General features: G+C 44.2%; 1 protein-coding gene across 3 annotated transcripts in view; it reads right to left on the bottom strand.

Moving 5' to 3' along the window:
• Positions 1-27,712, bottom strand: part of LOC148027351 (uncharacterized) — a 143,924-nt gene that overhangs the window by 99,664 nt on the left and 16,548 nt on the right. For all 3 annotated transcript variants that reach the window (XM_087691915.1, XM_087691914.1, XM_087691916.1), the window contains exons 5-8: positions 26,265-26,342; positions 26,028-26,118; positions 25,849-25,933; positions 25,660-25,759 (exon numbers count right to left, since the gene is read on the bottom strand). In XM_087691915.1, coding sequence (XP_087548041.1) covers positions 25,660-25,759; positions 25,849-25,933; positions 26,028-26,118; positions 26,265-26,342 — 354 coding nt within the window. The remainder of the gene's footprint in view (positions 1-25,659; positions 25,760-25,848; positions 25,934-26,027; positions 26,119-26,264; positions 26,343-27,712) is intronic.

The following is a 27,712-nucleotide window of genomic DNA, read 5'->3' as shown; positions in this document are numbered from 1 at the left end:
TTGGCAGCTAGATCTCATCCGACACTCCGACTTGCTCCCTCGAGAGGATTTGCATCCTTGGCATATGGCAATTGCCTCTGGGTCGTTGCCATGATTGGTGTAACCTTTTTAGTGCATTACCACGGGGATTCCCCACACGTTGGCCTAGGGCCCTCGTGTCTCTTGTAATCAGAAAAAAGAGAGAGAGAAAGAGAGAGAGAACCTCTTCACATGATGGCTTAGTGTCATTATGTATCTTGTAATCAAGTAATCTTGTATTTTTTTCGTAATTAATATAATTACCTTTTACGAAAAAAAAGAGAGAGAAGACAGAGAGAGAGAGAGAGAGAGAGAGAGAGAGAAAAGAGAGATCGCAATGGCTGGGAGAGGGATCGCGATGGCGCCGCCTGCTCCTGCCGCCCTGCCGACGGTCGTCTGACCTGTCGGCCCTGCCCGTCACGCTTCGCCGTTTCGCCCTTCGCTTCTTCCTGCGCCCGTCTGGCCCGTCGGGCGCCTGCTCGTCAGTAGTCGGACCCGTTCCGCTGTCGCCCGCTTACCCTGCGGGCTCTGCGCCTGGTTTGCGCCCGTCCGCCCTGTGCGTCAGGGTTTCTGCCCATGCCCGATTCCTGCCCTGCGCCGCTGCTGCCTCTCCCGTCCTGCAGTCGGACCTGGGCCCTGTTGAACGTCGCCTCCCCTGCCTTGGTTCGTCGCCTGTCCAACCCTGCCGTCCTCTGCCCCCCCTGTGGTTCGCCCTCTTGCACGTGCACTGTCAGGGTTGTGCCCTGTCACTCGCGATATTGGGACAGGCTACGACTGAAGCCGCTTCTCCAATGCATGTCCTGTTTTGCCTGAGAGAGCGAGAGAGAGAGAGACGCTGCCCTCGCCAGTCAGCCACCGTGGTGGTCGCCCCAGACTTTTAATGCCTGCAACCTGTCCGTGTGACGTCTTGAGGGTCGTCCTCCGCCGTGTGCGAAACCAGCTTACAGGGGTGCAGATTTCTAACTCAGCCGACAGTGATCTGCACTGTGTGTCAGTCCTCCTTCAAGATCAGCTCGTCATACACGATGGCTAGTTTGGATCGGTGGACTGGGAGCATCTGCTGGAATTTGCCAACACTCTGCTTGGCAAATATGTTCAACATAATCAGGAAGCCTTCTCTGACTCTGCACCAGACGATGTTCTGGAAGCTACCGTCGACCCAAAAACTGTCCTACGCTCCTTTTCGGTATTTTATGATCGCACTGTGATACTCTTCTTCACTGGTCGCATCCCGCTACTTTCTCGTATTCGCCAATGGCTGCAGAGTCTGCTACAAGGGGAATGTGTTGAAGAGATTTTTGTTGGGTCCCGAGGTTTTTTTGAGGTCCTCTTGAAAACTGAGACGCACCGTGCTGCTCTCCTGTCTAAACTGCCTTTGTTTTTTGATCGTCGGTTGATTCATGTGGTTCCATGGCGCCCGATGGCAGAATTTCAGCACCTCCTGCAACTGAATGCCCTGTGTGGGTAGAAGTGGAAAATTGTCCGGCTGTTTATTGGCCGCTATTGAAGGATGCTATGGCCGTTGTGGGCACGGTTCTGGTCCCTCCCAGTCTTAGGGCTGTGAATCGCAACCGCTTGTGCATGTTATGGGATACTGCGAGGAAACGGCCTGCTTGGTTACGCCTCAATTGCTCTGGCATGCATCCGTTACACTTTCGTTTGAAATGGGGCAATTTTGCAGGCCATTGCTTTTCCTGTGGACAGTTGGGGCACTTATGGCTGAATGCCCAAAGCAACAACATGTTTCAGATGCGGGTCATGTTGCTCCGCCCATGGAAGATATGGTGTGTGATGCTCCGTCGCTGGATACTATCCACCCGCCCCAAGTTCTGGCCAAAGGTAAAAAACAGGTTTCGGGTCTGGATTCCCGTGCCACTGATTGGGTTGAAGTACGTGCCAAAAAAGGCAACAGGATTGGTGCTGGCATGGAGAGTACTGTGCCTACTACCTCACAAGATTCCATGCGTACATATATGCGCAGGAAGGAAATGTTGTCTTCCGAGCGCTCTGCTCTTGCTATGGTTTCCTCAGCTCCCCGTCCTCAGCCCGCCAGGAAAATGTATTCGGATTGTCTAAAGGGTCCACCTGCACAGCTGGCTTTTGATACCAGAGGCAACGTCACTACCCCGTGGGACCGTCGTTACTCACGTTCCAACCCCAAGCAAGCAGATATGCCGTCTACTTCCAAATCTGGTCCTCAGAACTCTTTTGCGGTGTTGGCGGATTTCTTGGATGAGGGAGTCCTGGACATTCTCGCCGACAAAGTCAAATCGAGGCAAGCTGTGCCTCGTACCTGATTGTGTTTTGTATACACATGAAAATAGCCACGTGGAATGTGCGAGGAATTTATTCTCGACACAAGCAACATGCCATGTGGACTGCATTGTATGAGAATCAGTGGGATGTCCTGTGCGCTGTTGAGCACAAGAGTCACGGTGACGCCGGAAAAGTTGTGGATTGCCATGGCTTTCGTTTGTTCTATGCAGGAACACAGGCCATGCATTATTCGGGTGTGCTCATGATTGTACATGCCAAATATCAGCCTGTTCTTATTAAAAATGATGTTCATGGCCGCTTTTTGGTGGTTGAAATTTTATTCGAAGGGAAAATCTTATGGTTACTTGGCCTCTATGCTCCGAATGATTCGTTATCTCGCCGGGAGCTTTGGCAGACTTTGCAGACTTCCTTGTCACTTGGCAGGCGGGGCTTCTTCATGGGGGATTTCAATATGTGTGTTGATTCTTCCCAGTCTACATCGGAGCACTCGGTCATGGATGCGCCGGAAAGTCGTATGTGGCAAGAGTTGGCTCTTGCTGTTCTTAAGCAAGATCTCTGGTCCTGGCTACACCCATCTTCTCCAGGCTTTACTTTCCATTCGGCCTAGTATGTCGCGGTTGGACCGTATATATATCATGCAGAATGATGATTTTCTGCCTGAGATGCTCGAAATAAAAGTGTTGCAGCAATATGCCTTGTCGGACCATTTCCCTCTGTAGTTCGAGTTGCTTGCACAACCCATTGCACCTTTCAAGCAATTTCTGGAGAGACTCCCTTTGCATTTCAACTCGTCCTACTTAAAGCATGCAATTTTTCAGGGCTATATGCAGCAATTGCTTGACAGATTCTTCTTGGACTTTTCCTCTCAGGGCACTGCGTCATTTGAAAGATTGCTCTCTAATGTGCAGCGGGTTGCTCGGCAATATGGGATCTATCATGCCTCTCTTTGTCGGCGCCGTCGACAGGCAGCGGAGGACCTGCTGGTTTTGGTTCGCTCCCTACTGGTGGACACTCCGGATGATGCATTTCTGCTTGCACTGGCCATGCGGGTGGCCGATCTTATTAAAGAATTCCAGTTAAAATCGTATCAGCAGGCCAAATTGCAACATCTGACAGAGACTTTGCAAGATAGTGCATGTCAGACCCATAAGTTCTTTCGAGCTCTCCATGCCTCTCCTGCTCGAGAGAATATGACCAGACTCGAGGAATGCACAAGGCCACCTTATCCTGGATCCACAGACTATTGTGCATATGTGCAAGAATTATTTCCGTGACCTTCTCGGTTCCGCTTCTCCACCTTCAGCCCAAATTACTCAAGCCCGTTCGGTTTTTTATGACCTGGTCCGCAATCAGCTTCCGCAGGACATGCAAGCTACTCTGGAGTCAGATATTGGTGAAGCAGAGGTTATGGACGTCTTGTTACACTTGCCCAAAGATAAAAGTCCGGGTTGGGATGGTCTCACCAATGAGTTCTTTGAAGCTTTCGCTACCCAACTGGCGAAGCCATTGCAAGCTTTGTTTCAGCAGGTGTGGGAAACGGGGATCATGCCTCCCTCATGGAAACAAGGACTTATTAAACTGCTTCCAAAAGTTCCTTCGCCATCTAAGTTGACACAGTGGCGCCCAATTTCTTTAATGGGTTCAATGTACAAAATCTTTTCCAAAGTAATGGCGAATCGGCTCCATAAGCATCTCCCTGCCCTTGTGCACCCTCTCCAGTATGGTTTCATTAAGGGCCGAAATATTCTACACAATGTTTTGAATGCCCAATTGGCCATTGATTATGCCCGGCATTCTAATCAGAAGGTAGTACTGATTCAACTGGACCTGGAAAAGGCTTTTGACTATCTGGACTGGTCTTTTGCTGACCTTATGTCTGCTATGGGCTTTGGTGCTCGGATGTCTCGTCTGATCTACACCATTAGTGCTGCGGCGTCTTCGCGAGTCATGCTGAACGGAGGTGTTACTGAGCCATTTGTCCTTGCCCGTTCTGTCAGACAGGGGTGCCCTTTGAGCCCTTTATTCTTTGCCCTTGCGACACATCCAGTTCTTTCCATGTTATCACATATGGCCGCCTCTTCTCAGTTGGCCGGACTGTCGCTTCCTACAGGACAGCACTTCATTAGCCAATCCCTGGCGGATGATACCTTTATGATTTTGCGTGCGGACAAGGATAACCTTCGAAAAGCATTGGATGTTTGGGGTCTCTTTGGTCGGGCGTCACGCCTTCGTATCAATGCGCTCAAATCAGCCATTCTAAGCTGCACGGAGTCGGATTTGCAGTCCTTGGACTGGCAGGGTCTAGTTGTTCCTCGTGGTTCCATTGTCAGGCATCTTGGATACCCTTTGGGTGTTGATGTTCCCCCAAAGCAGCTTCTGCAGTGGATTTCTCAGAAAATGGTGGCCAAGTTTATGTATTGGAAGTCTCAGGCCTGGCCCTTTCATGTTCGCCTCAAAGTAGCCCAGATAATTATGTTGCCAATGCTCACATATTTCTTGCCATTGTTGCCTTGGACTCCTACGACTCTGAATGCTCTTACTCAGTCTATTCGCTTCATGCTATGGAAGAAGGACTCATTGCATGCAGGTATTTCCTAGATCTCGTGGTCGCATGCGTGCACCCCCAAACGCATGGGTGGCGGAGCTATTTTAGATGCCCAAACTCACATGCAGGCACTTCGTTGGTCTCTTTTCCGCGCCATGTGCTCGGATCATCATCCGTGGGTCGCTATCGCCCGTTATTTCCTTGAGGGCCATGGGCTTCGGCATGGCAATACCCAACTCCGGAGTTCTTGGTGACATGTTCTTAATGCTGATTCGCGGTTCTCCAGTTCTTCTTCATCGTTGCTTACTCATTTGGTATGTTCCTGGAAACACGTCCTTCAAAAGGCTCAGTGGCACCCAACGGAGGATCGCTTGGCTACCAACTCTTTTCAATTGGAATTATTGGCAGTCTCGCGTTTACTTTCATGGGAAGGTAAACATGAGCTTAGACCACAATTCAACCGGATGGCACGTTTGGGCTTGTCTTCAGTTGCGGATGCCACCCTTGCCAGTCGCAATGTGCTTATATCGTTTCGTACTGCTAGGAGGCTTTTCAGGATCCCTCGTGGATATAGGCCTTTATGGGAACAGCTTTTGACGGTGCTCCAAAGCAGACAACCCTTTCCTGCTCTTGCTTCGGATCATCCCTGGCAGGATTGGGACCTACAAGGCCGGCTGCATTTGAGCAAAGCTTCTGCTAACCAAGTGTATCATCTTCTGATTAAAGATCATCAATGGCTAGTTACTAAAGTGAATGCTTTATGGGGATTGCGTAAATCCCGGTCATGATGGAGGGCAACTGTGATGGAGGGCTGGTTGAACAAGACACCCTTTAAATACAAACTCTTTCTTTGGAGAGTGATGATTGGGGGTCTTCCGCTTGCGGCTCTTTCCAAGCGACGAATCTCCAATGGCACCTGTTTCTTTTGCACCACTACTATGGAATCCACCCGCCACCGATTTATTTCTTGCCCCGTCGCTAAGAAAGTCTGGTTATTTTTGTCGGCCGTTTGGCGAGGGGTGGTTGGTATCACCCTGCGCCCCTTTGATTGGGTTTTTGGCCAGCCCAAATACCCTACTCCCGCACAGCCACATATGAAGCTCATGTATCACTTTCTTCGATACTGGGGCTGTTGGCATAACTGGACCATTCGGAATGCTTTTCTGTTTGACTCCGCCTATAATGTTCAGCGGCATATTGTGAGGCTTAAGGGCCTCTTGTATTGGCAGTTAGCTCTTCTCCATCGTTCTGATTTGCTCTCTACGGAGGACTTCCGTCCTTGGCATATGGCAATTTCCTCCGCATCCTTGCCATGACATTGTAACTTGTAGTACTTAGCACCTCTTCACATGATGGCTTGGATTGTCGTCATGTATCTTGTAATCAAGTAATCTTGTATTTTTTTCGTAATTAATACAATTACCTTTTACGGAAAAAAAAAGAGAGCGCTTGCCCTACCCAGTGCACTCCCTGTTCTCTGCAGGTTGCCGGATCCCAGAAGGTGGGAGAAATTCAACGCCGAATCACAGCAGAATACCAAAGTTTCGCACCATGCCAGAGCAGAATACCAAAGTTTCGCACCATGCAAGAAGAAATGGTTCCTTGTACGAAGGTGGTTGTTTCCTGTTCCGAGGTCCAGCCCAGCTCTAATGTGCAACCCCCCGTTAAACGCAGTAAACATGTTGCCAATGCAGTGATGGAATGTAGTGAACACACCCCTGATGATGTAATGGCAGATTCTCAAGCCTCTCCACAATCTGAGCACTGTGCTCGCTCTTATACACAGGTGATTTTGGCTACGGAGGACTCTCCATCCAGTAGGTTACCTTGGCATATCCAGAGGCTACCCTCACGAGACTAAAATTGGAGCTTACCAACAGACACAGAAGGCCCTGCAAGCTCAGTAGGCTCAGTGAAGTTCTAGATAGACAGGTGGTGCAGAGTGCTTCTCTGTCCTTATTTTGACTTTAGCATTATTGCTCCAAGGCCTTGTGAATGTGCATCTCAGTCAGAGCAACCAGCTGGGTAGAATCTGGAGCTCGTAGCCAGAGGACAGCACACCTATGAGGAACTCCAGCTATCTATTGCCTTCATCTCACCCAGACATGGTGGTTTTGTACATTAATGCAGCGTCAAAGTACAAAATACAAAATGAGTACAAAATGTCATGGCAAAGAAACAGAAGAAATTGCTCTATGCCAAGGAGTTAAATCCTCCCTAGGGAGAAGATCTGCTTGCTAAATGAGATCTAACTGCCAATGTAGAAGACCCTTGAGTCTAGCAACATGTCTCTGAACACCAGTGGCTGAGTCGAAGACAGATGTGTTCTGAGAGACCCAGATATGCAAACATCCCCACCATGCTTCTCTCTCTGTCCCCTGATACCTAATGTATGTTTACTGGATACTTACATCCATACTGACGTGAGACTTTGAGGAGAGCAAGTGGTAGAACATGATATTTTATCTCTCAAATTTTGCACACTACCTCTATTGAGATGTTGGTGCATCTTCTTACTCTCAAAACTCACCATTCCCACCTACTGACCGATTGTCTTCACAAATTCTTCAAATCTCTATCTCACCCAGTTCCTTCCACACTTTTTTCCGAATTCCTTTGCACTTTGGGGTGTCCATTCCAATTGGCATTGTGCAGCCTGTGTGCCAAGTGCATCTAGGGTGACTATGGGAATCCCACTGACTCACTCTATTCCTTGCTCTCGAATAGCACAATGCAAGGTTTGCCATGCCATGCTTACGGTGCACCTTCCATTTCTCACCAGGCCAATTAGTTTGCACATATGCCCATTCTGAGTAGGCATTATCACACCCAACCTATAGCTCTCTTTACTCATCTAATCTCTCAAGTTGCACCTGGAACCACCATGCAATGGCTACCTATTCATTGTTGGCACTTTTGGGCAACTCCCCAAGTGTACCCCACACCTTACCTGCACGCACACTCCTATTGCAATGGCCAACAAATGCCTTTAGCAAAGAGTTTCTTCCATGGGTTAAATTTCACAACTTGGTCTAATTAATGCAACAAGTTCTAAGTCGCAAGGTCTTTGGGAACTTGTCCCTCCTTGGGTTAGAGCCTATGCACCCTTATTATGTTTGTTAGCATAGATCTCATGATGCCAAAGGTAAAGTCGAGCTGGTAGAGGGATTTTTTATTCAAGTTTCACAACTAAAACACTTTTCCTTGGATTTGACCGCTGCAAACAGGCACCAGATTTGGCTGTGAGACGTCCTCCACGAACACGGTGTGGGCAGCAAAGCTCTAGCACTTGCAAACTGCGAAAATAAGATTCACTGAATGGGAGGGCGGCTTGTCTATTCATGGAAAGTTTGAGGCCTCCCAAACTAGCTTTTGCATGTGGGACATAGAAACTCTCTAGGACCACGCTTGTTTTAAATAAAAGGGTTAAATTCACTAATTTATTTGAGTTTCGGGGCTGTTTAAATGAAGTTAATTTTTTAAAGGCTCAGCAATCATAGTGTTGGAAATGTTATGCATTGTGCGGTATTTTAGGGTAGGTTCAGAGCTCTGATTCACAGTGTTGCTATGCTGCTTTAGTATACATACATCATACCCTAGTCTATATAGTGTAAGCCCTAATGCAGCGGAAGTGCTCACAAACTATCCTTTTAAGAGTGTTGTTTTGGATTGGCACAATTTTCATGTTTGGCTGTCCTTTGGGTTGGGTTTTATTCGAGACTCTTCTTGATACAGTGATACTGATTTCATGATCCAGGGTGGCAGTTGGTATTGGATCGATAGTAGTAGGGGCAATGCATACTAGAAATGCTTTTGATGTGTATGTTGTCGTCTGAGAGGGAAAAGGTGGAAATTCGATTGTCATTTGCTGGCAGGAGTTGTATGAGTGGCCCCTTTCAATGTTCCCAGATAAGAGTCCGGATGAGTTTGATTTGGATCTAGGCAAGTGGTATTGGCTAACGATGTTTGTGAGCATCTTTGCCAGGGCTCCAAACATATTAGGGTTGGCTGCACATAGTGTTACTGAACTGTTTAGGCATTTACCATAGCAAAGTATTTCCATGGTTTTAGTTGGTGTGATCCTTGGCAAGGTAGTTGCTCCATGGATGGATATCATCCATACCACCCTTTTGTGCCCGCTTCATGATCCCCTTCTTCAATTCTTGTTGCCCTATGCTTTTTACAGCCTTTTGACTCTATGTGTTGTTTTCTACTTGTATTTGAGTTTGCTTGGCTGGCCAAAAGGCCCTTTGTAAATACTTCGATACATGAATTCATACTTCTTCACAAGAAAGAGAGGTATTGTTGGAGCAAGAGTCCTCAACCAGCCCAGAACATCTCCCAAACGGCTAGAAACAATCTGCCAAATGGGTGTTTCCAAAGGGCAAAAACAAATTTCCCAATTGCAACCATCACTACGAATCCATCACACTAGCTCATATGACATCGTACTGCTTGGTCTAGACTGGACAGGTCAGACGACTTGTCCCATCCATGGGACATGGTAACCCTCTACAGATGGAAACTGATTGTTAGTTCTATCACTTGGTTCATTTGGATAACAAGATGTAGTCACGATATCATCTACATGACACATCTACCGCAAAAATCCTCTCTAGAATCTAGACAATATTTATCCATATGCTCCGCACAAGACGAGGAACTAAAGGTTGACTCTCAACACAGGATGAGCAAGAAAGGTACTTTTGTTGATACATGGGACTTTGGCACCCTCTTCCATCTAGATCCATGTATGCGCTAGCATTATAGACCTCCCGATTGGCATTTCACACATCCCTTGTATTACAATATTATTTATGATGTATCATTGTTTTCCTACACAGGGCTGTATTATAATTTTTGCCGTGGTCTTTTCTTACTGAGATACTTATAGAATTTCCCTTTTGAATTTTCATTGCCCAAAGAAAAAAACCTTTAATCTTACACGGTGTCCAGTCTCGGCCACATAGAGAGGTGGGGTACTGAGATGACTACCTCCCAACAGAATTCTCTGCAGGTCATAGAGCCCAAAGTCAACAGCCCTCAGTGAAGGATCTTGTGATGAGCACCTCTCCAGACCTGATCACACAATTCCTTGAGGTGTCTGAGCACTACCTAGGGCATCTTCAGCACATGCCATACTATCTGAACACAAAACTGCCCACAGCCAGCCCACCATGAGCAACCACTACAAGGAAAAGAGAGTTCAGACTGACCTTGGCTTCTAGCTGTCCCACACGGAATAACAAACCTCGAACATGGCCCACATGACCATGGATACTTGAGGCCAAATAAAAAATAAATGCATTATATGTTTGCTAGATGTGCAGAAGACCATTCCAATGTAGAAAATGAAAAAGATAGGGATGCTCTGGTTTTAAAGTGGCTGTGGATAGCATCTTGCCTAAAACCCAAGAATGGATGATTGTATGCTGATGTGTCATTGAAATCCATACTTGAGAAATGAAACCCTAGACCTATCTAGCAAGTGGGCAAGAAATAAAAAGATAAATAGGAGTCTCATCACTTGTAGTACAAAAGACACATCTACCATTGGAGATTTTGCAACTGCGCAACATATCCCTTGTGGGGAGACCCTAGTAAGAAGCCTCCATATAAAACTTTCCCTTGGTAAGGAAGGTTAGACTTCCACAATTGAAGCAACTAATCATGCCACTTAGCTTAACTATACCGAGTAGAAAACTTTATTTACTCTTTTTTTTTGTAATAGCTAATTGTATTAATTACAAAAAAAAGTACAAGATTACAAGATGCAGGATTTCTGTGGGCCATTGTGCAGAAACTCGGCTCTCTTTTACAAAAGGTTAGATAGCTAAAAGTGTACCTAAGTCATGGCAAAGAAGCAACAGAGATTGCCATATGCCAAGGAACCAAGTCCTCCTTGGGAAGGAGATCAGTGTGTTGAATAAGGTCCAGTTGCCAATGTAGGAGACCTTTCAACTTAGCAAGGTGTGTTTGCGCCCTAGATGTGGAATGGAAAGCAAAAGCATTATAGGTTGTTCAATTGTGCCAACAGCCCTGAAAATGGAGGAATGGAAATAAAATCTTCATATGTGGTTGTGCTGGAGTAGGGTATTTGAGCCGAGCAAACACCCAATCAAAGGGGCATAGTGACATGTCAACCAGAGACTGCCAAATAGGAGACAACATTGACCGAATTTTCTGCGCCAAGGGGCATAAAAGAAAGTGGTGGCGAGAAGACTCCGAATAGGTGATGTAGAAAAAACACAAGCCATTGAAAATGCAGTGTATTGCAAGTGTTGTAGCAAAAGGCAACCCACCAACCATGACATGCCAAAGGAATTTTTGTTATGGTATCTTATTGAACCAACCCTCTATGACAGTTTTTTACCACCAAATGTGCGATTTGTGCAAACCCTAGACATTATTGGCCTTGGTAACCAGCCAATGGTGGTCCGTAATCATCAGGTAGTACACTTGATTAGCTAGAGCCAAGTTCCAATCCTAATAGGGACGATTAGAAACGAGGGCAAGGAAGGGATTTTTGGGCTGCAATGTTGTTGAAAGGTGGTCCCACAATTCCCTATAATCACAAGGGATGCAGAAAAGCCTCTTGGTAGTGCGGAAAGACATCAACCCGCAGCGGCTCACGAGAGTGGCATTAGAGGCAAAAAAAGGACTAGTTGTGCCATGCGATTAAATTTAGGATGAGCCTCTTGCTTCCGATCCCAGAAAATCAATTTGGACACTACCAACAGTCCCATTTGAAAAGAGTTAGTGGCCAAATGGTCCTTGGCAAGGTGCCACTGGGCCTTTTCAAGAACCAAGGGTGCATCAATATTAAGAGTCTACCACTAAGAACGGCTAATGGTCGTATTACCATGAATCACAGCTAGATCTTCCAAAAAGAACTAGGTAACAAAAACCCAAGGGTGTTGATCAGTGCACATGGCACTAAAGAGAGGCCATTGAAGAGCAACCACGTGAGTGTGTGCATCCAGAATAGCCCCACCACCCATATGTTTAGGAGTGCAAGCATAGCTCCAAGAGATCTAGGAGATACTTGTGTGCTAAGTGTCCTTTTTCCATAGCATAAAGCAACAATGTCCGTTAAGAATCCAAAAGGTGGAGGCAGTCCAAGGCAAGAGTGGCAAAAAATAAGTGAGGGGGAAGCATGATGGAATGTGCCACTTTAAGGTGGATGTGAAAAGGTCAAGCTTGTGATTTCTAATACAGAAACTTCATCTCCAATTTTTGAGAAATCCATGGCAACAATTGCTTGGGCTGAGCATCAACACCTTGGGGATAGCCCAGATGCCATGAAACATTCCCATAGGGGATGACCATCCCTTGCCATTGCAAAGATTGCAGATCTGGTTCAGTATAGCTGACAAGGGAGGATTTAGCTACATTGATATAGAGACCTAAGGCTTGTCCAAAAAAGCTTCCAACATCAATGCCTTGTGGAGGTTCTCTCCTTTCTGCTTTGAGGATCACGAACGTGTCATCCACTAATGATTGACCCATGGAATATTCACCAAAGGGAAGAGAGAGACCAGTTGTTGAGCTAAGAAATGTGTTCCATGTTGATTAACAGCCCCAAAACAATATTAATTTAATGAAAACCCTAAAATGGGGTGCCGTTTGAGAGAGTTTAGTGAAACCCTTATTTGGGAGGGTCCATCCTCATCTATAAATAGACAGGCTGCCCCATTTAGTCGAATCCCTTTTTGTGCAGGTTTCTCACCCTTGTGTGCAAATCTCAGCCATCAGCCCACACACATATGGCTCTCCAGCCCCATTGATTGCTGCCACTCCACTGGCTGCTTCTCCAATGCCTGGCGTCTTCTTCTACAGCTGCTGCCCAACTGAGAGACACCCTTCCAAGGAGCGTTTGGCATCCTCTAGCCATTGCCAGCATCTTCATCACCTTTTGTAGCTTGCGTTTGGTTCTAGACCAACCAAGTGATAGTTCCTATACACTCCAACTGCTTGCGTTTGGTGTTTCTTCCTCTAGATGACAGGTATTGGTGCTCCTCATTTAGGCAACATCCACAACTTGCATTCACACTCATTTGGGGGCCGCCTTCCATCTCCACAGCTTCTCTTGCTTGTTATTGGTGCTCTAAGTGCTTCTCGCATCGTTGTGTTACAGAATACTCTTCTTCTTGTTGAAAGATAAGCATAGGAACTCTACTTACACTAGAGAGGATAAGAGTAGCTAGGTGTAAAAGGGCTGGAGGAAAGGGGAAACCCTAACCCTAACTCCTCCAGTGGCTATATAAACAGCCTAAAGTACACACTCAAGTAGAGGAGAGTGTACTAGTTGTACTTTGAGCAACTGACTAAACAAGATCTTGTTCTTGTACTTGAGCTCTCTCTCTCCCTCTTGTGCACACTCTCTCATGCCTTCAACTCTGTTTTTCAACATGGTATCAAAGCCATCTCTGATCCTTCAGCTTCCCTCAGCCTCCTTACACATCTAAGTGCATAAGAAGTACTCTTGCAATCTCAGTTACCTTCCTTTTCACCATAGCCAACCAGACCCACCTGTGATGGAGGACTTGGGGGGAACAAAGGAGGAGGTTTCAGCTCAAGGGTCCTTCTAAGGAACTCTTCCTCAGCTCAAGCGCAGTAGCCCAACACCACAAACCCCCACATTAGCCACTCAAAAGGACGACATTGCATAAAACGTAGATTCGGCGCAGTTTTCGCAAGCAGGCCTGATTCGAGCTAAAGCACGACCGTTACAGGGCGCAATCATGGCGGCTACCTTAGGTCTATTGTAGCCCCTACAGTGGACCATCCTCACCTAAGAGGTTTTGTCCTAATTCATCTCCTACAGCCTGCTGTGATCAAAACCCTAGCTGTGGGTCTCTTGGCAACCATAGCCAAGAAGCCTCAAGCTTCTTCCATTTTCAAATTTTTTCAATGTTTGGTCATTAACAGTGATTTTAATCATTGAGTCAACTCTTCCAGAGTCAGTTACTAATCTAGAAACTTCATTTCAAAGGTTCTTTTACTCGGAAGGTCATCATCAAGCTCATCAAGACCGACATCTACCATCTCTAGCAACATAAGCTACAGATGAGTGCTTGTAAGCACTAAGGCACATTGCTTAATCATTATTGTTGTTGGTTCTTACACAATTTGAATGTTTTCATCAGAAAATTAGAACCATTGAGTGCTTTACTTCATGTTGTAAGGCTATGTGTACAATTATAAACACATAGACCATCCTACCCTAAACTTGTATTGCATATCTTGTGTGACTTTTTTCAAGTACTCTGGTCAATAAAATCAGAGAGATAAGCGTCATTGTACTCTCCTCGGAATCATCAACAACAAGCATTGAAATCATAGACCGTCCTTGTTCAACACAAGGTTCATCCACTAAGCCATACCACAAGGAGGAGCCCGAAGTCCAGTCTAGGTTCACATCATTGAAGCCAAAAAAGACAATTAAACCTCAGAGGATGATTGCACATAAGAAAGGACCACCAAAGTCATATTTTGAAATATTACATATGTATGATTTTCAGCCTTTCTCCTCATTACAACTTTGATATCAATTGTTTGATTTGCTTCCGCATTCAGTGGCAAGGTTGTAAGGGAATAGACACTGCCCTTGTTCTGACAAGTGGTAAGACCTTCCCAATGGCCACAACATATGCTGATGTCCGTCCTCAAATTCGGAAATTTAATGGAAAAGATTTCCATCCTTGGCAAGTTTTGATCAAATACAAAATGATGAAAAGAGGATATTGGCCCTTTATAAAAGGGACCAAAGTAATTGACCCATCCAATCCCCTTGATGTAGAAGATGATGAACGGGCTCAAACCATCATCATGCTTCATTTAGATGAATCCTTAATTCATCACATTGACCAACTCTCATCTGCAAAAGAAAAGTGGGATAAGCTCGAAAGGCTCTACAGTGCTACAGGGAAGAACTCAAATATATTTCTCAAGATTGAGTTTTTTAGCTTGGAATACAAACAGGGAGAAGATCTAAGCAAGTTCATTTCACATATCAAGGGACTTATGGCACAGCTTGCCTCTGTTCAGGCACCTATCCATGATGAAGATGCCGTTGCCATCTTGCTAAAGTCTATGAACCCTTGTGACTACCCTAACTCATATCCCGAACCCAACTCTAGCAAGTACCATTCAGTCATGCTTGGATGAAGAGAAGAGAAACCATACTAAAGGGTCTTCAACATTTACTTCCCGTGAGCAAGTATTAGTCCATATAGCTTCTACTAAGTGCTCCTTCTATCACAAAAACGGACATATTATCAGAAACTGCTGGAAGAAATATCTTGACAAAATGACATGCAATAAATGCAAAAAAACCGAGCATATCACCAGTATGTGTCCTAGTGTTCCAAAAAGTACCTAAGGAATTGGAGGTCAACTTTGCCTCCCAATCCACAGGTGACCGACTCTTTTGAATCTTGTAACACTCTCTACCTATAATCTTTTCTTGTAGCCTGATTTATAAAGGCATCTCATTAAGAATTAAGGGGGGGCATCCTATTATGTTTTTTATCCAATGCCACCTGGCATTGAGGGGGGGTGTTGAAAGATAAGCATAGGAACTCTCCTTACACTAGAGAGGATAAGGGTAGCTAGGTGTAAAAGGGCTGGAGGATAGGGGAAACCCTAATCCTAACTCCTCCAGTGGCTATATAAACAGCCTAAAGTACACACTCAAGTAGAGGAGAGTGTACTGGTTGTACTTTGAGCAACTAACAAAACAAGATCTTGTTCTTGTACTTGAGCTCTCTCTCTCCCTCTTGTGCACACTCTCTCATGCCTTCAACTCTGTTTTTCAACACTTCCTATACTGCGATTGGTGGTCACAGGCTTGGGATTTATCTCTCGTGGATGTCACTCTCCGACACATTGCTCTGCCCTTGGGCTTATTGTACACTCTTACATTCATTTATAGCATTCATTCACTTTAGAGTTGTGTTCTTTCTATCCCTTCTTCTGTTTGTGTTTGAGTTTCTATGTTTGAGTTTTGAGTTTTGCATTTAGGGTTTGAGTTTTACTTTTTGTGTCAATGTTTGTCTCCTTGTGCTTCTGTCATGGTCGTACACTCTGTGTTTCCTCAGTTCAAACCCTAGTAGTGATTCTACAGTCTTCTTCACACCAGTCAAGTGTCTTGTGTCCACCAAATAAGAGAGCATGGAAAGGACCGGATGTGTTGCCAAGGCAAAAGAACAAGGGGCTCAATGGGCAACCTTGTCTAATTGAGTGTGCAAGAGTGAATGGCTCAGTGATACCACCATTAAACATGATCTGCGAGGAGGCATCAATGCTCACTATGTGTATTAGGCGGTTGGAAAATGCGTGGATCGAAATCCATAACATGCACAAGCTCTGTCGTAAAAGACCAATCCAAATAATCAAAAGCCTTTTCCAGATCCAATTGAACAAGCACAACTTTTTCCTTGGAGTGCTTCGCGTAGTCAATGGCCAGTTGAACATTCAGTACATTGTGCAAGATATTACGGCCCTTGATGAATCCATATTGATTAGGGTGCACATTACATATGTAGATGCCCGATGTACTACAAGATTAGAGGCCGCTTCCACTATCTCTTCAAGGAGGGATTCAGACCTCTCTCACTGGAGAGGTTAAAGAGGTGGGCGTCTGGCAATTCATCGATAATGCCTTCTCCAGCGGCTTCTCCTATGGGGATGCGTGACATATGATCAGCCATGTAGTGCTATTTTCCCTTCCGTACAATAACGGAGAAGTCAAACTCCAAAAGCAGAAGGAGCCACCAAGCTATGCATCCTGTAGCGCAAGGTTTATTCACTAGATATAGCAAGGCTTGATGGTCCACAAAAAAGGTAAAGGGTGTAGCCAATAGATAATGCCGGAACTTCTTTACAGCAAACACAATCGCCAAGCCCTCTCTTTCTGTTGTCGAGTAGTTCATTTCCATCACTAATGAGTACCAAAAGATAGTATGCTTATTGAGCTTAATATTAAACTTTGATGGTTGAATCTTTCCCCCAAGGCAAGGAGATGCTTGTGGAGACGATTACCCACATGACCTTAGAAAATATTTTATACATGGATCCCATCAAAGAAATTGGCTGCCAATGTTTTAGCATCGAGGGTGACAACACTTGCAGAATTAGCTTAATGAATCCCACCTTCCATGAGACAAGCATAGTTCTAGTCTTCTAGACTTGTTGGCACGTGGTTGTCAAGGGTTTCGCGAGGTTGGCAACATTGGCTTCAAAAAACTCACTAGTCAAGCCATCCCATCTTGGACTTTTGTCCTTGGGCAAATGCAACAAAACATCCACTACCTCCCCTTGCAAGTTATCTCTATCCAAATCATCATGCATATCTTGTGACACATGATCCGTGACTAGGCATAGAAAGTCGAGCAAGCCTGGGTGGTCCGTTGAGTGGGAGGAGACGAAGTACCAAGAATGCCAAGGAAGTATTCTTTACACATATGCACAATGGATTGTGGATCCGTAACCATCGACCCGTGTGCATGCTCGAGACGCATCATATTCTCATGAGCAAGAGAGGCATGCAAGCCTCGATAAACTTTATGCATTTGACATGAAGTATCTTGCAAATTCTAGGTCAAGCTTTGCAACTTGGCTTGTAGGTACGATCTCAATTGGAATTGCTGAATGAGGATGCCAGTCTTGTGGTCAATGGAAGAAGGAACGGATATGTGGAGAATCAATTAGCAAGGATTAGACCGATTGTTGGGCTTGACTTGCGCCTACACTCACAAAGGAGTGTCAGTGATCCTCGGTAGGACACTAGGGCACTTTTTACTCTCCTTACAAGAGGTTTTTTTCCCTAGATTTATTCTCTTTTGTTTTATATGCCTATGTTACACAGTTTGGGCACTTATCGTGTTTTACACCTTTTGGGTGTAAACACATTTTAGCAATCCTAAGGTTTAAGGGTTGTTCTTTGTACTTGCACCACACACTTCAGATTTTTGCATTGGGTGTTGTGCTTTCACTCACACACTCTCTTTATTGTCAATTGTACTCTCAATTGAGCTTGAGCTTCGATCTCTATGCATTCTCTTACCTGTCACATTTGGTATCAAAGCTGGCCCCTTGCTCAGCTCAGCTCGTGGTCACCGCCAGCCGAGCTGCCACCTCCCAACTGTCCTCAGCTCCACAGTCATAGGCAGTGTTCAGCCCCACCAGCAGCAAGTAAACTCCTTGCGTGATACTGCTGCCCCAGGCCTCCAGTTAGGTGCCCTCAGTCCACCTGGCTTGCCAGTTTCCTTCTGCTAGTCCAGTGACCTGAACCAGGTCTGCCACTAGCAGCTCCAGCAGGCACTGCCAATCTGCCTGTGCCCGCCCACTGCCTGCATACACACCGCCAGCGCCTGCGGCACTTTAGCCAGCACGGCCCTCTGTCTGCCAGTTCCTTGTGTTGCCTCCAGCAGCACCCGCCACCTGAAACACCACCCACTTAGTCCTGTGGGCTGCCCGGCCTCCTCCGGCTGCGCTCGCCACTTCAGCTTGACCTCCAGCTGCTACCTGTATTGGTCAGCCATTGAATTGCCACCCGTACCACTAGGTCTGCCACCACAGCTCAGAATCGTAGGTAAAAATAATATTTTAATCATTTTTAAAAAAATTCAAATTTCATCTTTTGGAGGGGGCTTGTGCCTGGGCAGCATCTCTCTGCTCTTGCAAGTGCCCGTGTACTTCAAATAGTTTTTTGACAATGTGATTAGATTTGCTAATTACAGCAAAAGTGCTTGCTGTAATTTCTAGAAATTGGTCCAGTTGGATGTTAATAACTATTCTCTATGGTCTTTTATGATGAACAATGTGCTGATTGCCAAGAATTTTTGGGATTATGTCAGCGGTGAAGAAGTTAGGCCTGGAGTTGTGGCGCCTACTACACCTCCTCCAGGAGGATGTGGACAACAGGCACTCAGCTTGCTCAGCCTGTTCAGCCCGCTCCAGCTCAGCCACTTCCCGGTCCATCATCCCACACATTCGGTCTACAACTTCTTCACAAGAAGCATGGCTGACCCTAGAGCAGATGGTTGATGGAAAAAATGAGACATGCATCTCTTTCTTGAAGAAAGAGCTTGAGACTATAAAGATGGATGAGGGTGATTCTATGGAGGATCGTCTAAATAAAAATCAGGACTTGTGTAGGCAGCTCATGAATGTAGATGAGTATTACTCAGATGCACAGTTTATATCTACTACTTTGAATTCATTGCCGCCCTCGTATTTGGCCTTTCATACGGCCTTGAAGCTCACCGTGAGGTTATCCCCACAGCCACTTACTTTCCTTTAGTTGGTTAGTTTGCTCTTAGAGGAAGAGCAAATAAGAAAGAACAGGGGGGTCGATGTTGTAGTCTCTGAGCAGGCTTTTATGGCAAGGCAGAAGGGCAAGGGCGCCAAGCTAAAAATGCTCCACAAATCCTTGGGACCTCAAGTACTTCACAGAGCAATAAGAAATAGGGGGGGCAAGCAAGCCAAGAAGGGAAAGTGCCACTATTGCAAGAAGCTAGGTCACTACATCATAGAATGTAGAAAGTGCATAGCAAAGGAGAAGGAGGAGGAGTCAGGGATGTCTATTTCTGATGCACCTTCTGTTGCTACCAAGTCCGCGTCTTTTGTTGCAGACCAAGACTATTGTTTTTACACATGCAGTTATGGCTCTTCTTGGCTGATAGAGCATTTAGCTCTACTGAGGATGTGAGCATATGGTTATTTAATAGTGGTGCTTCTGGGCATATCACATCCCGTAGGGATTTGGTTTCCTCTGTTATTGCAACTCCTGTTGGCAAGTCTGTGCAATGTGCCAATACCCTGTTAGAGGTATTGGGGAGATTGTGTTGACAGCCATTGATGGCTCTATTCTCCGCTTACAGGATGCATTATTTGTGCCAGGCATAAATAAGAATTTGTTATCTATCTCTTCTTTGGCAAAGTGTGGCTTGCAAGTCACCTTTGATGATGATAGATGCATAGTCAGAGATAAGGAACACATGACTTTGGTTTTGACTCGCACTTTATGTCATGGGTTATATGAGTTGGATGCTTATTCAGTTGATCAGTCGGTCTATCTAGCATCTATTCTCACTCTTGCTATGTCACAAGAAGAGTTATGGCATGCTCTCATGGAGCATGTAAACTATGGTAGCTTGATGCTTATGCATTATACACAGATGCTTGATGGTTTACCTTTCTTGGAGAGACCTCTTAAACATATATGCGAGGGGTGCATTTTGGAAAAAATGTATCGTTTTTCATTTTTTCGTGATGTTGCTTTTAGAGCAACTACCAGATTACAAATTGTGCACTCGGATGTATGTGGCTCTATGTGCAGACAAAATCATCGGGTGGCTATAACTATTTTGTCATTTTTATTGATGACTTTACTCTTTTTTGTTGGGTCTACTCTTTGGTGAAAAAGTTAGAAGTGTATGATGTATTTTTTACTTTTGTAGCACTTGCTGAAAATCAATCTGGCTACAGGGTTAAGACTCTTCATTCAGAACGAGGAGAAAATACATATCTTCTATGCTGAATTCTTTTTTGAAGCAAAAAGGCATTGTCTATCAATATACTACTGTTTATACTCCATAGCAGAATGGGGTTGCAGAGAGGAAGAATCGGTCACTCATGGAGATGGCAAGATGTATGCTTAAAGCAAAGAGCTTGCTACATAGTTTTTGGATGGAAATAGTTATGTGTGCTTGCCATGTTTTGAAGAGGTGCCTTAGAAAGGCATTAAAGTAAGTCACGCCTTTTGAGGCTTGGAACAGCCAAAAAACGTTTTATTGGACATTTTCGTACTTTTGGGTGTCTTGCATATGCATACATTCCCAAGGTACATAGAAAGAAGTTGGGTAACAAGCCTAATGCATGTTTGTGGGGTACAACAGTGAGAGCAAAGGATATAGATTATATGATCTTGTCTCTAAGAAGGTATTTGTTAGTAGGGGTGTGATTTTTTATGAAAAAACATTATTATCCCTTGTTAATTTTGATACGTATCAAGCTGCCAATGATGTATTTGAAGGGCTGCTGCCCATTTCTTTCGGTGTTATAGTTGGAGCTTTAACAAATGAACTTAATGCTTAGCCAGTTGCTCCATTGGGTAATGCAGAAAATTAGCCTATGGCTGATCTGAATATTCAGCGAGATGCTGAATTTGGAGTTCAGCAAGAGCTTGTACACAGTCAGGAAGCTAGCCAACTGCCTAGATGGTATTTGCAGATTATAAAAGATAGTCATTTGGATGCTCCTAAAACTGGTCGTACTAGAAGGCAAGCTCATATGCATGATGATGCACATACCATGGAGTTTGTTATGGCAACAAATACACTTGATGATGAGGAGCCTGAATGTTTTGAGGATGCACAACATAGTGTGCATTGGATGGCAGTAATGCAAGCTGAGTTTGATTCTATCATAAAGAATCAAACATGGGATTTAGTGTCTTTGCTTGTTGGGAAGAAAGCCATTGGTACAAAGTGGGTCAATAAGTTGAAAGGAATGGAGATGGATCCATTGACAAAAATAAGGCCAGGCTTGTGGCCAAAGGCTACGGACAGAAGAAAGGCATTGACTATGAGAAGACATTTGCTCCCACATCCCGCATGACTACCATTCAGTCTATGGTTGCATTGGCTGCCCATTATGGATGGACTGTGGACCAATCCAGCTTGATATAAAGATTGGATTTTTACATGAGAAACTTCAAGAAGAAGTGTATGTACAGCAGCCTATTGGTTTTACAATTGTAGGATCCGAACACTTGGTGTGCAAGTTGAAAAAGGCTTTGTATGGTTTGAAGCAAACTCCCAAAGCTTGGTATGCATAGATTGATGCCTTTTTACTCAGCCAAGGGTTCATTAACTCATTAGAGTCTACACTTTAGGTATATAAAGAGGGGGAATCCTTGCTGGTCATATGTCTTTATGTTGATGATCTTTTGCTTACAAGAACACATACTGATCAAATTTCAGCATTCAAACAAATTTTGCAACAAACCTTTGAGATGTCAGATTTGGGGCCTTTGCACTATTATTTGGGCATTTAGTTCATTCATGATGCTAGAGGCATTGGATTATCATAGTCTAGATACATTGGTGGACTTCTTGAGAGGTTTGGCTTGCAGGATTGCAAGCCAGTTTGTATACCAAAGGAAATTGGACTCAAATTGTCCTTGCATGATAACAGTGATTTGTTTGATATCCGTACGTATGCTCTTGCAGTTGGATCTCTCATTTACCTATGCAACACAAGGCTAGACATTCAGTTTACAGTTTCAGCCCTGAGCAGATATATGCATCAGCCACGCATGTCACATCAGCTTGCAAGTGTGTTTTTCGTTACTTGCAGGGTACTAGGACTCTTGGATTGCTTTATGCCAAGGGGGGACCACTGCAACTACATGCTTACAGTGATTTTGATTGGGCTGGTGATTTTGATTCTCGTCACTCCACTAGTGGTAATTATTTCTTTCTTGGCTCATCTAGCATCTCTTGGCTTAGCAAGAAACAATCCACTGTTGCTACATCATCATGTGAAGATGAATACAAGGCAACTTTCACTACCACAGTTGAATGTGTATGGCTGAGATGTTTGTTGGCTGATTTAGATGTATCTGTTTACAGAGCCTACTCCTTTATTCACTGATAGTCAAAGTGCCATTGTAGTGGCACGGAACCTAGTGTTTCATGCATGCATGAAACACATAGAGATTCACTATCACTTTGTTAGAGAGAGGTTACATGTAGATGATATTAGTCTTGGCCCTTGTCTATTGTCCTCCCATCCGTAATGTGGCAGACATCACCAAAGCTCTTCCTTGTGACAAATTTGAAGCATTCCGCAATGCTTTAAATTTGATCTGCTTTGGTGGATGACCCTTGTATATTGATTACTCTTCATTCTAGGGGGGTTTCTTGGGTTTGACTCATGCCTACGCTCACGGAGGAGTGTTGGTGATCCTTGGTAGGACACCAGGGCACTGTTTACTCTCCTTATGAGAGGTTTTTCCCCCAGATTTATTTTCTTTTATTTTATGTACTTATGTTACATAGTTTGGGCACTTATCGTGTTTTACACCTTTCAGTGTGAACACACTCTAGCAACCCTAAGATTTAAGGGTCGTACTTTATACTTGCATCACACACTCTTCATATTTTTGCATTGGGTGTCATGCTTTCACTCACACACACTCTCTTCATTGCCAACTGTACTCTTAGCTAAGCTTAAGCTTCGATCTCTGTGCATTCTCTCACCTCCCACATCAATGCCAACATTGTTTCAATAGTGTGCCGATATTGCTTGCAAAGAAAAGCATGATGAATACCATACTACATGGCAACCCTCTACATGTTATGGAGCGATCACTCAAAAGAATCACTGTCCTCTATAGGGAAATCAAGCAAGAATCCGTCAATTAGTTGCTCCATATAACCATTAAAGGTTGGGTGCTTTAGATAGGATGAATTAAAATGCAATGGGAGCCGTGCAAAAATTTGTGCAAAAGGGGCGATAGGGTGGGCAAGCATGTCAAACTGCAAGGGGAAATGATCCGACAAAACATATTGTTCTAGCACCCAGATGTCAAGGATCTCTGGTAGGAAAGCATCATCGTACATAATACACATGCGGCCCAAGCAAGACCATAAGGCAAAGTGATGTGCTGATTGAAAAGTAAAACCCAAATCTGATGGGTGAAGCTAAGAACAAATGTCCTGCTTCAAAATAGCCAATTCCAAATTATGCCACGCATGGGTCTCAGATGCATCCATCACGGAGTGCTCAGAGGTAGAGTGTGAATGATGAACACTCATTGAAATCTCCCATCAATACTTCTAGTTGAGCAAGAGACAAGCAAGCTACCAACTGATCCCACAAATCCTGTTGAGATGAAGAGTCATTTGGTGCATAAAGGCCTACGAGCCATGGTATCTCCCCTTCAAATAGAATTTCAACAATTAGAAAGAGGCCATGGATGTCATTTTTTATAAGGATTGGCTGAAACTTGTTATGCACAACCAGAAGCACATCGGAATAATGTCAAGCTAAGCCCCTTGTATAGAACAAAGAGAACCCATAGCAATCCATGATTTCTCCCACTTCACCATGGTTTTTATGTTTGAGAGCACATAACATATCTGAGTGATTATCATGCAGAACATGCCATATATCACGTTGCCTCTTGCGTGAACAAATACCATGCACATTCCAACTAGTGAGCCTCATATGTGATGAGAAAGGGATTTCAGTGTCAAGGCAGATTTTGCCTTGACTGCACTTTTGTAGCCAAAATATCAAGAGTGCCCTCGTCTAGAAAGGGCAATATTGGAAATGAGTTTAAATCCCTACACTCCACTTTGGGGATGGAGGGACCAATTCCTTGTTTTGGGGCGGCACGTGGGTATCGATGATCCTAAGAGGTGATCACTTTCCCATGAGAATCAAAAGCAAGCCACTGTCAATAGAGGCCTTTGGAGTGGAAGATTTTTGAGGGCCCATTAGGAGCGTGGAATTGACAATAGAAACAAAGGATGAAAGAAGCCATGGATGGCATTCTTGACAAGGACCAATTGAAACTTGTTATGCATGGAGTCAAAATTGTTCCCATAGAAGTGAACAAGCTCCTCCAAAAACTTCCCATGAACTTAGTATCACAATTGGATACGATCTTCAATGGCATACCATGGAGTTTAAAGACACTTTCCATAAACTGATCAGCCACTTGCTTTGCTATAAATTGAGCCTTTGATGGGATGAAATGTGTTGATTTAGTCAACCTACTACATTGTCCTTCCCCTCCATGTATGAAATATCAAAGTCATACCCTTGAAGAGTTGCCAACCATTGTCTTTGTTTTGGGGACAAATTTGGCTTGATTCAGATGGAGGGAGGGGGAGAGGGGAAAGGGGATGAGCCTGGGGTGCCAAGGGCAGGACAAGGAGGATAGATGAGCCTGAATGTGTGATGATTGGATGTCATTTTGTGGCTCCCTGCCCTTCGAGCGAAATGATCTAACCTACCTACCATATCCTCGAAGGTAGGAGTAGATTTTGATCTTGACATCCATGGCCAATACAACTTCCCTAATGTGGAAAATCAAAGTTTGCAGCAGGAAGAATGTGCACAAGAGGGAGAAGAGAGCTCAAAGTACAAGAACAAAATCTTACTAAGTTTCTTAGAGTACAACTTCCTCCAAAGAATTATTCCTACATGGTTGATACACAAGAACTAAAATATGCTCTTGCCATGTCCTCTGAAAAGTAACTTAATCCAGAAACATATTTATGCTAGAGTATTTAACTATGCATAAACCATGACAAAAGCAGTGTCAGGAGTCAGGCTGCACCCTAAAGAACAAGAACAATTATCTCCACAGCAATGAGGTTTTGACCAATTTACTCTTCCCACTGAATATATGAATGCACCTGTTTCATATTGTGCAATGTTGAATTAAATCCATGCATATGTATCTCATTAGTCAAAGCTTCTGAACTGAGATGGGTTTGCAATTTCTTTCAATAGAATGACCTTCCACCCCACCAGCAACGTGCATCCCTAGAAATAGGTGACCTTGAAACCAAAAAGTAGGACGACAACAAAAAAATTCCCTCTATTCTGAGAAAGAAAGAAATTCATTGGCTTGGGTCCATTACGTCCTCCAAAGATTTATTCCTACATGGTTGATACAAGAACTCAAATATGCTCTTGTCATGTCCTCTGAAAAGGAACTTAATCCAGAAACATATTTATGCTAGAGTATTTAACTATCCAAAGCAAATGCAGTGTCAGGAGTCAGTCTGCACCCTAAAGAGCAAGAACCATTATCTCCACAGCAATGTAGCACAGGGATTCCTTTTAACATTGTGCAACCGAGCTCTTCAGCCGCTTCTCTTGTTACCTCTCCTGCAGTTCAATCATAAATTATGCTTTGTGTTTCAAAAATGGGTATATCAAACAATCTCTATTTTGCCTTATGTGCAATTAAGTAGTACCACATGGAGCATCAGGTGGAAAGATTGGTGGTAGTTTTTGGAGCCAATGATCCAGCTGTAAGCTTTCAAGAAGAGACTCTGCATACTGAGAAAGGGTTTGTAACTGTTTATTCATCAAGCTTTAGACCTTACAGCTTCAATCGTGCCTTATTGTCTTTGCTAGTGTCAGAAATTGTAACCTGATAGTTTGTGTCTGTAAGTCCAGTTGTTGAGGCTGTGGTGGCATCTGTAATGCATACTTGGCTCAGCTTCCATGTTATATAGTCATGCCTTCAACAAACTCCACAGAATGAAGACGACATTTTATAACCAGAGAAATTGTTTGCAAGATACATTGAAAAACTAAAATTATGTTTTTTGACAGCAACTTGTGCATGTGGCAACTATAGAGGAAAGAATAATCATGATATAGTTACCCTCCAAGCAGCAGATGTTGGCATTGGTGGAATGCGTCAGGATCATGCTTGTCTAACCAACGTAGCTTTGCTAGTAAGCTGCAACCATGCTTGTATTAGAACAATATGAATGTACCCTAATAAAGTATTTCAGAAAGCTTTTAAGTGCTTGATATTTGCGGTGAGTTTAGCATATTGTGGAGAGGTTCAACAAAATGTAATCTAGGAGGAGATGTTAATGTGATTGAATGCCCCCAAGATACATGAATATCTCCTTGATACGTTACATGGATAAGGTTTTGCCATTGTCCAACCTATCATGGAATTCAGAAGCGTTTTCATTGTCTCTTTTGAGACACTTTGGGTCACTCTCAAGGGTCATGGACTATGCTGATCAGTGATATCTGGATCTCTTTCTCCTTGAGATATGATGGCTTAGAGAGATCCTCCTTAGGAGCAGAGAACCAATACACTGAGGGCCTATCCAGAGGCAGCTTGCAGACTTTCACAAGGAATACCCATGCCACTTCAGACCAGTCTCAGCCTGCATCTGGGAAGAGTATTGAGGAGATCAAAGCACAGCCCCGGTCTACATCTACATGAGGGGTATTGCTTGATCAAGCAATCCCACTTGGCCAATTTTCTTGAGCTAGGGCTAGGCCCCCCAGATTCTTCCCCACAGAGGAAAGATTGGGGCTATGCAACCAATGAGGGATTTTTTAGGATGATGTTCATCCTCACGGTATCCCTAGGCCTGACCCATGTATACTCAGTTCTCTATATTACTGCCATGTTAATATGTTATGCATACCCATGCTATGTTTTTTACTCCACTGTGAGGATTCCAACTAGAGTTTTCTTTTAACTGTTAGCTTTTCTTTACTATTGCTTTACACACAATTGTATGACACTACAGATGATTGTAACTTGTATTTTCATTGCCATTTTGGCCTTTTGTAGATGTTAATAAATCATCATTTCACCTCTCTCTCATGCACAAAGGGCCTTCTGGCAAGCCAAGTGGACTCAAAGACAAGTACAAAAGGACAAGAAGCCAGAAGGCTGCAAACAACATAGGGCCACAATGACAAGAGAAGGGAACCACAAAGCGGGCACAACTAGGGTGGTGCAGATGATATCCATTCACAGAGCAGCCACCTTTTTTAGGACTGTACCAGCAGAAACCATGGAACTTAACTTGCCACAATAACAGTCCTGAAACATGGCCCACAAAATTATGGATACTTGAGGCTGAATCAAAAAGAAATGCATTGCATGCCCTCCAAATGTGGGCCAGAGACTATTCCAATTCAAACAATTAAGAAGGCAGGTATGCTCCGATTGTAAAGTGGTTGTGCACGGTATCTTGCCTAAAACCTAAGAATGCATGATTGTATGTTGATGTGTAACTAAAGTCTACACTTGGGAAATGAAACCCCAAACATGTCTAGCAACTAGGCAAAAAATTA

This window comes from Lygodium microphyllum, chromosome 13 (assembly GCF_053477565.2).
Source record: "Lygodium microphyllum isolate KBCC chromosome 13, Lygodium_microphyllum_v1.1.10, whole genome shotgun sequence".
NCBI classification, from domain to species: Eukaryota; Viridiplantae; Streptophyta; class Polypodiopsida; order Schizaeales; family Lygodiaceae; genus Lygodium; species Lygodium microphyllum.
Note: the sequence above shows the minus strand (reverse complement) of the source record. Positions and strands in the feature narration are given on the sequence as shown.